Here is a 15,353-nt window from a genome sequence, read left to right on the forward strand (position 1 = left end):
GTCTCCGCATATCTCCTGTCCACTTCTATAAGTTCCCCCACCAGTCTCTCCCTCTCCTGCCTCTCCTTCCTTTCTCTGTGTGCCCTTATGGAGATCAGCTCTCCTCTGATCACTGCTTTCAGGGCCTCCCAGACTACCCCCACCTTCACCTCGCCCGTGTCGTTCGTGCCCAGATATCTCTCAATGCCCTTCCGGACCCTTCCGCACACCTCATCGTCCGCCAGCAGCCCCACATCCAGGCGCCACAACGGGCGCTGGTCCCGTGCTTCCCCCAGTTCTACCTCTACCCAGTGTGGTGCATGGTCCGAAATCGCAATGGCCGAGTACTCCGTGTCCTGCACTCTCGAAATCAGCCCCCTGCTCAGTACAAAAAAGTCTATTCTGGAGTACACCCTGTGGACGTGGGAGAAAAAAGAATACTCCCTCGCCCTTGGCCTGCCAAATCTCCAAGGGTCTACCCCCCCCCCATCTGCTCCATGAACCCCCTTAGCACCTCTGCCGCTGCCGGCCTCCTATTCGTCCTGGAACTCGATCTGTCCAGCCCAGGGTCGAGCACTGTATTGACGTCCCCCCCCATGATCAGGCCCCCTGCCTCCAGACCCGGAATGAGGCCCAACAGGCGCCTCATAAAACCCGCGTCATCCCAATTCGGGGCATACACATTCACCAGCACCACATTCTCTCCCTGCAGCCTACCCTTTACCATCACGTACCTACCCTCCTTATCTGCTACCACCTGCGCCGCCACGAACGACACCCTCTTTCCCACCAAAATCGCCACCCCCCGGTTCTTTGCGTCCAAGCCTGAGTGGAACACCTGTCCCACCCACCCCCTTCTCAGGCGTACCTGGTCTACTACTCTCAAGTGAGTCTCCTGCAACATTGCCACATCCGCCTGCAGTCCCTTTAGGTGTGAAAAAACCCTTGATCTCTTGACCGGCCCATTCAGCCCCCTCACGTTCCAAGTAATCAACCGGGTCGCGGAGCGACCCGTCCCTTTCCCCTGTCTGTTAGCCATGTCCTGTCCCCTGTTCGCCCCGGGTCGACCCTCCCCTTCTGACCCGTTCCCCATGGCGATGGCCCCTCCCCCTCTCTCCTCCCGTTCTTCCCTTCCCGTCCTCGGCCTTTCCAGCAGCAACCCGGTATCCCCCCCTAACCCCCCTCCCCCCCTGGCTAGGACCCCTCCTAGCCGCGGTGTATCCACCATCGTACTCCCGAGAGTCAGCTGGTTTTCGCTGACCCGGCTGCCCCTGCCACACTCCGACTCCTCCCGATGTGGGGGGGGAGGGGCCTCCCCCCCCCCTTGCCATCCCTCTCTGACCCCGCTTCAGCGCGGGAAAAGCCGCCATTGCTGGCCACACCCCACTCTTCTCTCCTCCCCCTTCCTCCGTCCCGCGCGCGGGAAACAGGGGAAAGCCCGCGCTTTCGCCCGGCCACACCCTACCCCGCCATCTTCAATTCCACCCCCGTCCCCATCCAAGCCCATAAAAAAGCCCCCTTAAAACGAGAGGAAGAAAAAAGAGAAAAAGAAAACACGCATAACCAACTTGCACCCCCCCCCGTCCCGCCTCCCCAACTTAACAATATAACAATATAAATAACAAATCTCAAATAAATACATAAATACATAACTATGCCTGCATAACTAAATAACTACCCAATAATAACGTATTTAACCATCACCCTCCATCGAACAGAACAGTAACCATAACCCTTAAAGAACAGATCAAAAAGCAGTAAAAAAAAAGCCCCCCCTACAACAACAATAATTAAGGGAAGTTGGCAACGGGAAGAGACACACAAAAAGGAACAAAGAAACCCCCCATAACACAAGTTTCAAAGAAACCAAACGATCCATCAACTTTAACCAAGTTCCGACCTGGCCTAAGAAACACATGGGCCACTTGATCAGTCAAGGGTACTCGGGCGGCCTCGACCGCCGGCGTTCCCAAGTTCTAGTTCAGGTCCAGCTTTTCCTCCCGAACAAAAGTCCATGCCTCCTCTGGGGTCTCAAAGTAATGGTGCTGGTCCTTGTAGGTGACCCACAAACGCGCTGGCTGCAGCATTCCGAACTTGATCCTCTTTGCGTGCAGCACCGCCTTCGTCCGGTTAAACCGGGCCCGCCGCTTTGCCACCTCCGCACTCCAGTCCTGATATATCCGCACCGTCGAATTCTCCCATTTGCTGCTTTTCTCCCTCTTGGCCCACCTCAGCACTTTCTCCCGATCACAGAAACGCTGGAATCGCACCAGCACCGCCCTCGGGGGCTCGTTCGCCCTAGGCCGCCTAGCCATGACCCGATATGCTTCTTCCAGCTCCAGGGGCGATGGACCGGCCCCCTCTCCCATCAGGGAGCTCAGCATCTCCGCTACATATTTCGGGAGATCAGGCCCCTCCAGGCCTTCTGCTAGGCCCAGGATCCTCAAGTTCTTCCGCCTCATTCGAGTGTCCAGCTCCTCAAAGCGGCTCTGCCATTTCAGGTGGAGTCTCTCGTGCACCTCCACCTTTCCCACGAGGACCGTGGCTTCCTCCTCCCTCACCGCCATCTCCTGCTGCAGCTCTCTTATCGACGCCTCTTGGGTCGCCTGGGCCCCCATCAGCCTTGTGGTCGTCGCGTTCATGGACTCTAAGAGTTCCACTTTCAGCTCCGTAAAACACCGGAGGAGAGCGGCCTGCTGCTCCTCCGCCCATTTTCTCCAATCTTCTAGCGCGCCACCGGCCGCCATTTTGGTCCTCTTCCCCCGCTTTTTTCGGGGAGCTGCTGCTGCTTTTTTTGTCGCCCCACTCCGAGTACCGACCATAAAGTTGGTCTCACTCTCCTCAGGGAGCCTTCCCCCACCGGGATTCGTCTTTACAGTACCGTCGGGGCCCTCCAATCGGCCCTTAAACACCTTTGTCGCAGGAGCTGCCAAATGTGCGACTTAGCTGGTCATAGCCGCAACCGGAAGTCTGTTCTTGTATTTTAAGTGTAACCTTCTTCTATTTATATATTTTAATAAATGTTTAACTTTAATATAAAATCAATTGGTCTGAGAAACTACTTCCTGATTTTCAGAAAACCTCCTCATAATACACAAATTGCAAAACTGTTCTGGCAGCTGTTTCAAGTGTCCCTTTGCTGAGCATTTACCACCTGCCGTGCCATAACAATCAATAGTCCTGCGGCAGGGAAACAAGTCGCAAACTTCCCCATAGCACTTCCACAGCTGGTCACTTTTCCCCACTGGTGAATGTCAGGATCGACATTTGTATGTCATGAATGCTGAGCAACGCCGCTGCAGACCGGAATCCTGCGCTCCGATGAAATCTTCCACCCCAGACCGTTTCTGTTACCCGATCAGAAAACATGGTTTTCACCCAGAATGGGAGATCCCCTTCACTTATCTGCCACCAGACGTTACCTTCGCTATTTGCACTGTTCTGCTCCTGGGCACTTGCAACATATTGCAGAGGAGGTGGCACATGAACTGAGAAAAGCAGGGGAGAGAGATTGGAACACAGGAAGGAAGGGGGAGGGTGGAAAATACTAAGGAAAGTGGGGTGTGGGTTCAGGAGGCGAATTTCAAGGGTGGGGGTCTGTGGAAGGGCCACATTGTAAAGTAGGATGGCAGGGAAGGGCTACATATCCAGGTGACTTTTAAATATGGTGCCTGGACATGAGTGGGGCTGCTGACATCCTGCTCGACCCGCCATGAGATTTGCCATTATCCTCCTGGCTGCATGATTAATCAATCCATCGAATTCATAGAAGAATCCCTACATGGCAGAAGGAGGCCATTCAGCCCATCGAATCTGCACCAACCCTCTGAACGAGCACTCTACCCAGTCCCACCCCCCCTGATCTGCCCCCGCCTCGATCATGGCAAATCCACCTAATCGACACACCTTTGGACTGTGGGAGGAAATCCATACATATATGGGAGAACGTGCAAACTCCACACAGACAACGAAGGCTGAAAACAAACCCAGTCCCTGGTTCTGAGCGGGGCAGCAGTGCCAAACACTCTGTCACTGTGCCGTCCAAATGATCAGAACATAACACGATTTGGCGGAGTCCCTTCGACTTCCCGCCCCCTCCGTGGAACTTAGTTCTGGGACAGCAAATTTCTTCAGGGGGGGGTTATACAAAGTCGAATGAAGGGATTTGAGAGGGTAAAGAGTGAAAGAATGCTTGTCATTGGGTGGTGAATCTTGTACATCATCACTGGAATACTGAAGGTGGAAATTGAGGAAGAAATGTTTTCAGGCATAGGGTTCGACAAAGGGCTCGTAAGGCACTGATTGCAACATCGTTTAAAAGAGAAATCAATATTTGGGGAAAAAAGGATATAAATAGGATAAATGGGTATGGGATTGGAATAAACAGCTCCAGTAGAAGTGCTGGCACCAAAACAAGCATCTTGGACACCATTGGGCCGCATTTGGAGTATTGTGTGCAGTTCTCGTCGCCACATTATAGGAAGGATGTGGAAGCATTGGAAAGGGTACAGAAGAGATTTACAAGGATGTTGCCTGGTATGGAGGGAGGATCTTATGAGGAAAGGCTGAAGGACTTGAGGCTGCTTTCATTAGAGAGAAGAAGGTTAAGAGGTGACTTAATTGAGGCATACAAGATGATCAGAGGATTAGATAGGGTGGACATTGAGAGCCTTTTTCCTCGGATGGTGATGTCCAGCACGAGGGGACATAGCTTTAAATTGAGGGGAGATAGATATAGGACAGATGTCAGAGGTAGATTCTTTACTCAGAGAGTAGTAAGGGCGTGGAATGCCCTGCCTACAACAGTAGTGGACTCGCCAACACTAAACGTATTCAAATGGTCATTGGATAGGCATATGGACGATAAGGGAATAGTGTAGAGGGACTTTAGAGGGGTTTCACAGGACGGCGCAACATAGAGGGCTGAAGGGCCTGTACTGCGCTGTAATGTTCTATGTTCTATGAATGGAAGATCAGAAGTTCCCCAACTCTTTGAAGGGACAAAAGCTATCATCATTAGAAGTTGCTTCCCTTGCCTCCAATATCCGTCTTGGAATTCCATCCTACCCCTTACAACTGAGAACTACTGAAATGGCAGCTTCATTCAAACAGGAATTATTTTTACCTGCAGTTGTTCTGTGACAGTGTGTTCCAAAGCCTCGGCCAGTTTTTGTAGGACGATGTATTTACTATCAGCCAGGGAGGTGATCAGCAGCTTTAACTCAGTCTACAAGCAAAGAACAGCAATGAGATTTTGATAAAACCAAACTTCCACTTCCACAAAAGTTTTGAATAGGAGACAGGTAATGAATACAAGTCAGGTATTGTACTGTATATCAAACTGACCCACAAACTAAACTATAAGTACCTTCCAGGCACTGAGTCTCGAGCACATCATTTAGACTAATTTAGACAGAGTGTAGAGGGAGTGCTGCACTGTCAAGAGGCACAGTCTTTCCCTCAGGTAGTGGAAAACATCTGGGGCTGGATTCTCTGCTGCCGGGATTCTCCATTGTGCCGGCGGCGTGGCACTGCCTACAATAGGAAATCCCATTGGCCGGCTGGCAGGACAGAGAAACTCGCTGTTGGCAGGGGTGTGCCGCAACAGAAAACTGGTGCGGCGGGGCGGAGAATCCCGCCCCAGATGTCTCTATTCAAAGATCTGGGAAGCACTCTCCAGTGTCTTGGCCAATATATTTTTCTGAGCCTACATCACTAAGACAGATAACATATTCATTTATTTCTGGGATCTTGCTCTACACAAATTGGCTGCTGCATTTCCTATAACTGTGGCTACACTTTAAGAAATGCCTCAATGGCACTAAAGTACTTTAAGAAGTCTTGAAGTTATGAGAGGTGCTATATAAATGCAAGTTCTTTTCTCCTTTCTATTGTTAGGATACCAAAACAGACTCCAACATTTGATAGGATACCGGACGAAACCCCAAACAATTTTTTTTAATTTCTAAGACTGTGACGAAAGGATACTTCACCCCAGGAGTGCTGACTCTCACCAATGGTTATCTTTCATGTTAAAAAAAGCTTTAATTTAAACACAGAATTGACCACATTAAAATCAAAGAAAAGGGATGGGATTCTCCGTTGACTGACGCGAAAATCGCGAAACACGTTTGGGTGGAGAATTGGTTCTGACGCCAAGATCATGGCGGGTGCTGATTGGACGCCAAATCGTAATTCTCCGTCACCTCGACAGCGGCATCAAATGCATACTGGAATACACGTACAGTAAACACTGTTTGCAATTCACTAGCGGGCCTGACCCAGTAGTCTCCAGGGCCTCCGCGATCCTCCGTCTCCGATGGGCTGAGTTCCCGATGGCGCGGTCCACTTGTGCTTTTAAAAATGGTGAAACCAGTCAATGGCTGACAAGGGAGAGAGAAGAGATAGGACACAGAGAGGAGCGACTGCGGACTGCCGGGCTGGACACTGGCCTAGCTGGCTGGGGTTAGGGGAGGCCCTGCCAGGACTGGGGGAGGTGGGGGGGGGGGGGGGGGGGGGGGGGTGATGGGAAACAGGCTGAGTAGTGGGGTGATCCCCCCACGGGACTGGGGCAGTGACCAGGCATGGACTGCATTGCTGTGGCTTGCAAGGCACCCCTGTTGCTGCGCACCCCACTGACCACCCACCTTGGTCCCTGGTTCTGCGGAGTGACACCAGCCATACGGGTGCCCCCCACGCCACCTTCCCCCATAACCCCACGCTATCCGTTGGGGCGTCAGGCGGCCACCCAGGGGAACGCCCACTGTAGCCCCGATGGGAGCGCCGGGCGGGGGCCGTGGAGTGTATCCCTGGCAAGGGCACTGCCAGCTGACGGTACCCCTGGCATCTGTTCCCTGTAAGACGCTATTCACAATGCCCTATGTGCTCTTGCTAATGTATTTGCTTTGTTTAGCCCCTTGTTCTGCTCTGTAACCAATCACTGTTTGTCGATGTACCATTTGTCAATATACGCTGTCGATTGTTCTTTTTTGTCTACTATGTACGTACTGTGTAGGTTCCCTTGGCCGCAGAAAAATATTTTTCACAGTACTTCGGCACATGTGACAATAAATCAAATCAAATCAAATCAGGGACAGGCGCCAGTGCCAGAGGCCCCCATGGTGTAGGCCACCGATGGGGCCAGGGGCATGCGAGGAACCCGTAGTGCCAACCGGGGCCACCAAGTAGCCCGGTGTACGCACTATGCTAACATGTCGGCCTTTCACTCCCTGCAGACAATGGATATTGTAATTCAGCCAGCAATGGTGACCTTCCGGATAGTCGTCGCAGCCCTGGGGAATACCCTGCGGCTATGCGAGCTGACGCTGCTCGAGGAGGAGAAGGAAGCTACAGCAGCTGAGCGTGCCGCAGAGGGACAGGTGGCAGCTGCCCAGGATGGAGAGCCAGCCGCCAACAGGCCGAGGAGGAGATGCCAAGGAGGTGCCACATGAGACCTCAGCTGTACCCAGAGAGGACCTGACGGATGGGGATGCCGACGATGACTCCGGCTGAGCAGTGAGTCAGTGTGACACATCTGCCAGATCATGTCACACCTGGCACCACAAGGGTATGGGGGAGGACACCTGCTCCCATGGCCATCAAGGTGATGATTGCCCTGGACTTTTGTGCGACGGGGTACTTTCAGGCGCCAAGTGGGGACCTGTTCGGGATCTCACAGACTTCGGTGCGTGTGTGCTGTCACGGAGGCCCTATATGCCCAGGCGGCGCACACAATGGGGTAAGGATGCAGTGGTGTGAGGGTGAGGGTGGTGCGAGGGTGGTGTGGGGTGAACATGGTGTGGGATTATGGACACATATTTCATGGGGAACCACAACTAAGTGGGGTCTCACTTCTTCGCTCGTGGCCGAACTCCACCCACATCCATGGTCCTCGTCTCTGCCCAGCGGGGGAACAGAAAACTACAGTGTTAAACAGTCCAACAGCCGAGGGGGGGGGCTGTGGCTGGTAGCCTCAATGGCTAGGGAACCCAGCCATGGCGGCCGGTATGGGTGCTGGCAAGTGCCCTCTGGATGGGAAGGAGCGGAAGGTGCAGGTGTGCCTACTCACCCTGACCGCTCTGAGGAGATTATGCAGTTTTTTGGCACGGCTGGCAGGTCTGGATGGTGTTGCCCACGGCTCTCACAGCCTCTGCCACCTGCGCTCAGGCATGGCGAATGACAGCAGCCAGCAGCCTCCTTCCCAGGCCAGGGTGCAGGACCATCCGCCTCTCCCCCACGATGTCCAGGAGGGTCTCAAGCTCTGCATCCGCAAAACGTGGGGCCACGTGTCTTGCTGCCATCTTGTTGGCTGGGATGATGTATGTGGGGAGTGAAGTGTGTACATGCGGTTGCAACTTGTTAGCCTCCTGAATGTCAATTTCAAAACCGACAAATCCGGCACCACTTCTCATTGAAATCGATTGTGTTCCACATGGCATCAGTGCTAGTCCCTTAATAGTAGCTGAATTGGTCCAGGTGCACCGCCGGTTTTGTTGTTGTGGAAGTCCCTGAATTCTGCACCGGCGTCGACACTTAGTCTCAGAAACAGAGAATCCCGCCCAAGAGCTTTACAATTATCAGTTAAGCAGTTCTTAAACATAGGGGAAAACTTAAACTTACTTTCTATACCTGACACTAACTCCACTGAAGCAACCCAGTACAGTTCAAATGTCACTAACAAATGTTGTATGTAAACAACGAGCTCCAATCTCCGACTGCTGTTTCCGCACCTTGGCATAACTATCCACACTGCAGTAAAAGGCAATCTTCTTGCCTCTCCTGCAATGCCCAACATGGACCTTTGTTGTCCCATTTATCTACTGGTCTCAATTATCTACAGCATGCTGTAAATAATACAGATATACCAGAGCAGATTGTCCAGCCTGAGTGGTAGAGAAGTTCTTTGATACTTTTCCATATTCAGCTGCATGTTGAACCACTTGGTCTTTCTGAGGGGTTCTTCTGATAAACTGATAAGCGTAATTAACGTTTGGCAGATAAGTATGAATGTAGCACAAAATTTAATTCCTTTAAAGCACATATTATAGAAATATAATATATGAATTCTCTATACATTTAAAAATCTTCCTATTCACCTTTGATTGTAAAGTCCTATGACAATGGTACAATCAGGACTACCTATTCAAACCGATCAGACTGCAGTCACTCCCTCTCACAGTCCCTGCGTTTTATTTAGTTTAGCTGCACTGCAGGAAAACTCCACTGCCCCAGTCAATTCCACTTCTTAAATTGCTCTAAGTTGCCTTGCATTTTGCTATTCAATTTAAAATTCCCATTTACGTAAGTGCTATCTAAAAACAATCCTATTAGTTTAAAAAAACATTTTAAAAATTGTTTTCATAAATTTAGAGTCTCCAATTTATTTTTTCCAATTAAGGGGCAATTTAGCGTGTTCAATCCACCTACCCTGCACAACTTTGGGTTGTGGGGGCGAAAACCACACAGACATTCACAGGGCTAAATCGCTGGCTTTGAAAGCAGACCAAGGCAAGCCAGCAGCACGGTTTGATTCCCGTAACAGCCTCCCCGAACAGGCGCCGGAATGTGGCGACTAGGGGCTTTTCACAGTAACTTCATTTGAAGCCTACTCGTGACAATAAGCAATTTTCATTTCATTTCACATGGGGGAGAATTTGCAAACTCCACACGGAGAGTGACCCAGAGCCAGGATCAAACCTGGGACCTTGGAGCGTGAGACAGCAGTGCTAACCACTGCGCCACCGTGCTGCCCCCATCCCACCGGTTTTGAGCATTACTTGGTGTCGTGTCGATGTGCACTCGCAAATGGAATACGATGTGCTTTTGAAATTTGGGAGTGGGGAAGGTACATCCGCTGGGACACTGCAAGCAGCGGGAGCGTTCACCAGGCTCCACGATAATCCTCCGGTGTCGTTAAGTAAAACCAAAAGGATCTTGAATACAGAGCACCGCTTACTTGGTATTCCATCAGCTGCTGCAGGTGATCTTTGATTCGCTCACACTGTTGCTTCACTGTTAACCCCAGCACATGCAGTCTTTCCTGCAGGCAGCTCAGGGTTTCCTCAATCACTTCCTGGTTCTTGGGCTCGGGGAGGATATGGAAGAAGGCACCCTTCTTCTCCTTTACTTCTTCAATCACTTCGTCGATATCTTTTGCAAGAGCCTGAGCAACAAAAGAAAAAGAAGAGCAGCTGGCATGAAACGTATGAAGTAAGAGCATCAGTAGGCCATTCGGCCGTCCTTGAGTCTATTCATTCAGTAAGACCATGGCTAATCTGACTGTGGCCTCAAATCCACTTTTCTGCCCCGATACCCTTTGACTCCCTTGTTTGTCAAGAATGTATCTGTCTCTGCCGTAAAAACACTCAGTGGACCTGCCTCCACTTCTCACTGGGGAAGAATTCCACAATTCTTTGGTCTTCACTCCTCACCTCTCCCTCATGCCTGCACTCTAGCATCCAACAACCTGGATGCAAACACAGGTCCAGTCCCTCCACTACAATCTACAAATCGACACTTAATAACGCATTGTGAGGTGTTATTGATTCCAAGTTAAGGTAATAAAATATGGATGACGGCAATGGCATCTTACCTCTTCGTGGTATAAGTGTGCTTCAACCTTTTCTGGGAGGAAATCGCCGCTGGCAAATAAGTGATCTTCAACACCATCCAGCCAGTGGGAGGTGACTGTGGTGGCATCATACAGCTTCTGCTCCAGGGGAAGGCTTTGTTCCTGGGCATCTTTACCCTTCACAGAAATGGAAAGTGAGTCTGATTGCCCCATTGCTTCAATCAAAAACTTTATCAGGACTGAGAAAGAAAATGCTCATTGTACCTGAGGGGAAAGATTTCCAAAAGCCTGGCCCAGACCAGTCAGCAGGGATTTGACCGTCTGCACTGACTTGTCCAATGTCTGAGCTTCCCCTTTAAATAAAGCCATACCACTTGACACTCCACTGGACAGACCATAAACCTGCTAACAATGGGGAGAGAATCATTTAAAAAATGATTATTAGGCACATACTGCATTCATACAAAGGGCAATCTGTCTATTAGTGGGTGCAATTAACAACTTGGTTAATGTGCTGTTTCGGGTAGGCGGTGGAGTAGTAGTATTGTCACTGGCCTAGTAATCCAGAGACCCAGGGCAATGTATCCCACCATGGCAGATGGCAAAATTTGAATTCAATTAAAAATCTGGAATTAAAAGTCCAATTCTGACCACAAAACCATTGTCGATTATTGTAAAAACCCATCTGCCTGCCAGCCGGGAATCGAACCTGGGACCCTGGAGCTGTGAAGCATTTATGCTAACCAACATGCTACCGTGCTGCCCTTTTTAGGCATGCATGTGTGAGTTAATAGTACTCGAGCCTAAATCAGGTTCAAACCCCACTCTGGAGACTGGAGAATATAGCTCAGGATGATAATTTAGCGCAGCACTGAGTGTATGCCACACTGCCAGAGGCACTGTCCTTCGGGGGGAAGATATGAATGCGCGACCCATGCTCCGGTGGACATGAAATGTACTGTGGCAGGAGCATTCTCCCCAATACACTGGCCAACACTTCTCCCACAACCACTAAAGGTCATTGTCACCTCACTTGTGGGAGCTTGCTGTGGGGAAATTGGCTGCCACATTTCCTACATTACAACAGCGACCACACTTCCAAAATGCCTGGTAGCAAAGGTGCTGCACAGCATTAAAGTCACTTCATTCATTTGGAGATCTGCACACTGCGGGACGGGGGCGGTATGCTGCAGCAGGTTACCTGTTGCTCCTGGTTTTGCTCCAGCGTATTTTGGAACATCTTTTGCTTGGTGCTGATCTCTTTCTGGAGATTCTGCCACTTGATTCTCAGCTGCTGCAAGGCAAATAGTTTCTCCCCTTCGAAACCAAGCTCTTGGGGTAAGGTTTCAGGCCGGGCAGTCTCACTGACAGAACACAAAAAGCAAAACACAAAACTTTACAAGTTAGTACACGGCCTACCCAACTACTAACAAGCCAGAAAAGTTATTTGAGCAGAAATACACCTGGTCATTATCTTTACTTGCCCAATCTCTTCTCTGTGATCCCCATGGTGTAAGCTCTTTTCTGGGGGGCTGCCCCACATACACCGGTTACCTTCCCCAAGTAGCTGCTGTGTGGTGCTGGTCAAGTGCATGCCAGCGGGTTACTCTGCCAAACAATGGGCATTGCCATCGAGCTGAATCATGCCTGAGATTGGAGTTTCACGGGGGAGAAGAGGAGGAGGTAGGCGAGGTAACCCTAACCCTCAGGGGCAAGAATCCAGAACTTACATTGCTGTTCCTATCAGCGGGACACTGAGGTCAATTGGGGTATGCTCGTTACTGCGAAATCAAGTAACTCTGCAGCAGACTCTGATCCACCATGACACACTGAACAGACTGCAGGGGCCAGGACTGAATTCCAAATGACAAGCTTAGCCATTGACTGGAATTTTCCAGTTCCCCCCACCCCCCCAAGAATATTCACCCTCCTATTTTCTGAGGTCGTTTTCACAAACCACCAGCTGGATTCATTGAACGTAAATATAGTGGTAAATTTAGTAAATGAAATACAAGAGACCACTTTACGATGCCGAACTGCAGACCAGCAGCTCCATCCAATAGCCACGAAGATCAAGGAGCCAGAACCAAAATATCCGTCATTCTTCCCAGTATCAGGCCTAGAATTAAAGGCTTATATCCCAATATTTAGCCATGGCACAATCGGTAGCACTCACTTCTGAGCCAGAAGATTGTGGATCCAAGGCCTATCTCCAAGAGATATTTATCCCTCAATTAACATTGCTAAAACAGATAATCTGGTCAGTCATCTGCTGTTTGTGGGAAACAGGTCAACAATCTACACCGGGCAGCACTGACCATATGACCATTCTCCTGCAGTTCCTCCAGCCGACAGCGCCGGCCCATCTCGGTGGCCCCCTCTCCAGTCTCCCAGGAGAAGAGCTCTGAGGATGCGACAATCGAGGCATCACAGATATCACCCCACCCTCCATTGGCGTAAAGAAACGCACTTTGGTGGGAAATATTAGTGGTCAGGTTCCTGGGGCACAATCTGGTGAGCACTGCACAGCTGCTGATGTACTTCAGGTGGAGGCAGGAACCCCCAGGTAAGACAGCAGTCAGAGGTCTGCTAGATCCCAGAACCAGCTGGGTCCCAGCCTGATGCTGAGCCTGTGGAAGAGCTGATGGAAACGTCAGGATGCGGCCATAAGATTCAGATGTTAGCAATATTCCAGCAGGTCCATAACCAATTGTAGCAGTCCCAGAGGCTACAGGCACAAAAGATGTTGTTGGCAATACGTGGCACCGAGGCCTACCTCGGGCAGCGACCGCAGTGGAGAGCCTGGTGCACAGCGTCGGCACAATGAATTAAGGTATCCAAGGCGCCTCGCATAGGGTGACAGGCATGGCTGATGGTCTTGAGAGATTGTCCTCCTCGTTGGGGGATGTCACCCAGTACCAGGCTGACCTTAATGAGCGACATGTTCCGCTCTCAGATTTGAGTGGCCAAGACGCTATGGAGCTTGTTCCAGTCACAGGCAGGCTTTGCTGAGGTGCTGCACAACATGTCCCAGTCACTGAGGAGCATCGCCGAGGGCATTGACATGATGATGCAGAACACGGGGAACTGCCAGGATTGGCAGAACCAGATAATGCAGGGGCAGCCGGGGCTCGAACCAGTTGCCTCTCCGTCCCAAGGTGAACCCCAGGGCCCGATGGGAACTGACCGGGAGGAGGTGTAAACCTGTACCTATCCCATGGAGTGGGGATGGTGGCTACCAGCTGCCCTGAGTTCCACCCCTCTGATGAGGCCGTGTCTCGAAGTCAGCACAGGGAACAGGGTGGTACGCTGTGCATGTGGCACCGACAAGTGAGCCGGGGCCCTCCGGCCCAGAGCCCCTAGAAGATGCCTGCCAGGGGCATTGATGGTAACGGGGCGTGGTAAGCAGCTGATGTGCATCATGGGGACACACCTAGACGTAGTGATGGAGCTGGGAAGGCAAAGCACATCGAGGATCTCTGAGGGCACCGGGGGTGGGGATTTGTTGCACACAATAAACACCCTTGTGTACAGCCAGTATGATGCCTCTGAAACCTTCTTCAGCAATGCGGGCTGACCTCCAAACCCTTGACCCACCTCTCCAGGCATCCCCCCATCCCCGTGGCATTCACCCATCCTCCGGCCATGGACATGTCGCCAAAGCTGTGTCCCATCCTCTAGGTGTTCAGATGTTGGCTGCTGTGTATATGGTGTTGCCTACCGCACTGTTCAGGCAAAATGTCCAAGTATCACGGTCTGATTGGGATGCTTGGCAATGACTCTCACATGCTACATGGCAGACCCACTCACTTGGGTTGTGTGAAGTGCTCACTTAACCACAATTTTTTTTTTTTACATAGAATTTACAGTGCAGAAGGAGGCCATTCGGCCCATCGAGTCTGCACCGGCTCCTGGAAAGAGCACCCTACCCAAGGTTAACACCTCCACCCTATCCCCATAACCCAGTAACCCCACCCAACACTAAGGGCAATTTTGGACACTAAGGGCAATTTATCATGGCCAATCCACCTAACCTGCACATCTTCGGACTGTGGGAGGAAACCGGAGCACCCGGAGGAAACCCACGCACACACAGGGAGGATGTGCAGACTCCGCACAGACAGTGACCCAAGCCGGAATTGAACCTGGGACCCTGGAGCTGTGAAGCGATTATGCTATCCACAATGCTACCGTGCTGCCCATCTCCTATTGCCAATTTCCTATTAGCAATAGACTTCAGCCACACGGCTAGAGGCCTTGGTAGTCAATGGGGGTGGTCGGTGGGGAAGATGGGCAGGGGCAAGGGTTGCCCCCGGAATGGGTACACACGATCCAGGGGTTGGTGTGGTGGTAGTGTGTGTAGTTGCCCACCCCCCCGTTGCTCCCACAGTGCCTCCCCCATCCTCCCATGGCTGCCCACCACTGCGGAGGGTCCCCCACCCCCAGCCGAGGGTCCCCTTACCCGCCCTAGTCGAGCACTGCGGTGGCAAGCCCAGTGACCCCGGGCTCTTTGCCTGTGAGCAAAGATGGCTACTCACCTCCTCAGCTCCCCACAGAAGCCCTTCCGTCAGTTCACTTTTTTAAAAAAGGAGTACTAATCGGTGCCAGTGTGAGCACTTGCTGCGGAGGCCGCTGAATCACGGGAGGCCTTTGGATTTGGGGCCGCTCCCGTTAATTGTATGGAAATTAGGGATTAAGAAGTGAGAATTGGTTTATTGTCACGATATGGCAAGATTCCGATTTCACTGACGGGAGCGAGCCAGTTTCAGCACAAACTGACGCCTGGCGCAGTTCTCGTTTTCGG

The 15,353-nt window shown here is 51.3% G+C and overlaps 1 protein-coding gene across 16 annotated transcripts in view; it reads right to left on the reverse strand.

The window, feature by feature from the left end:
* Nucleotides 1–15,353, reverse strand: part of syne1b (spectrin repeat containing, nuclear envelope 1b) — a 667,652-nt gene that overhangs the window by 201,841 nt on the left and 450,458 nt on the right. For 12 of the 16 annotated variants that reach the window (XM_038805568.1, XM_038805603.1, XM_038805651.1 and 9 more), the window contains 5 exons: nucleotides 11,751–11,913; nucleotides 10,814–10,954; nucleotides 10,571–10,726; nucleotides 9,935–10,141; nucleotides 5,105–5,206 (listed from right to left, as the gene is read on the reverse strand). In XM_038805568.1, the coding sequence (XP_038661496.1) occupies nucleotides 5,105–5,206; nucleotides 9,935–10,141; nucleotides 10,571–10,726; nucleotides 10,814–10,954; nucleotides 11,751–11,913 (769 nt within the window). The remainder of the gene's footprint in view (nucleotides 1–5,104; nucleotides 5,207–9,934; nucleotides 10,142–10,570; nucleotides 10,727–10,813; nucleotides 10,955–11,750; nucleotides 11,914–15,353) is intronic. The other 4 variants (XM_038805543.1, XM_038805642.1, XM_038805600.1 and 1 more) reach the window with 1 other exon arrangement.

Source organism: Scyliorhinus canicula, chromosome 1, assembly GCF_902713615.1.
Source record: "Scyliorhinus canicula chromosome 1, sScyCan1.1, whole genome shotgun sequence".
Lineage (NCBI taxonomy): Eukaryota > Metazoa > Chordata > Chondrichthyes > Carcharhiniformes > Scyliorhinidae > Scyliorhinus > Scyliorhinus canicula.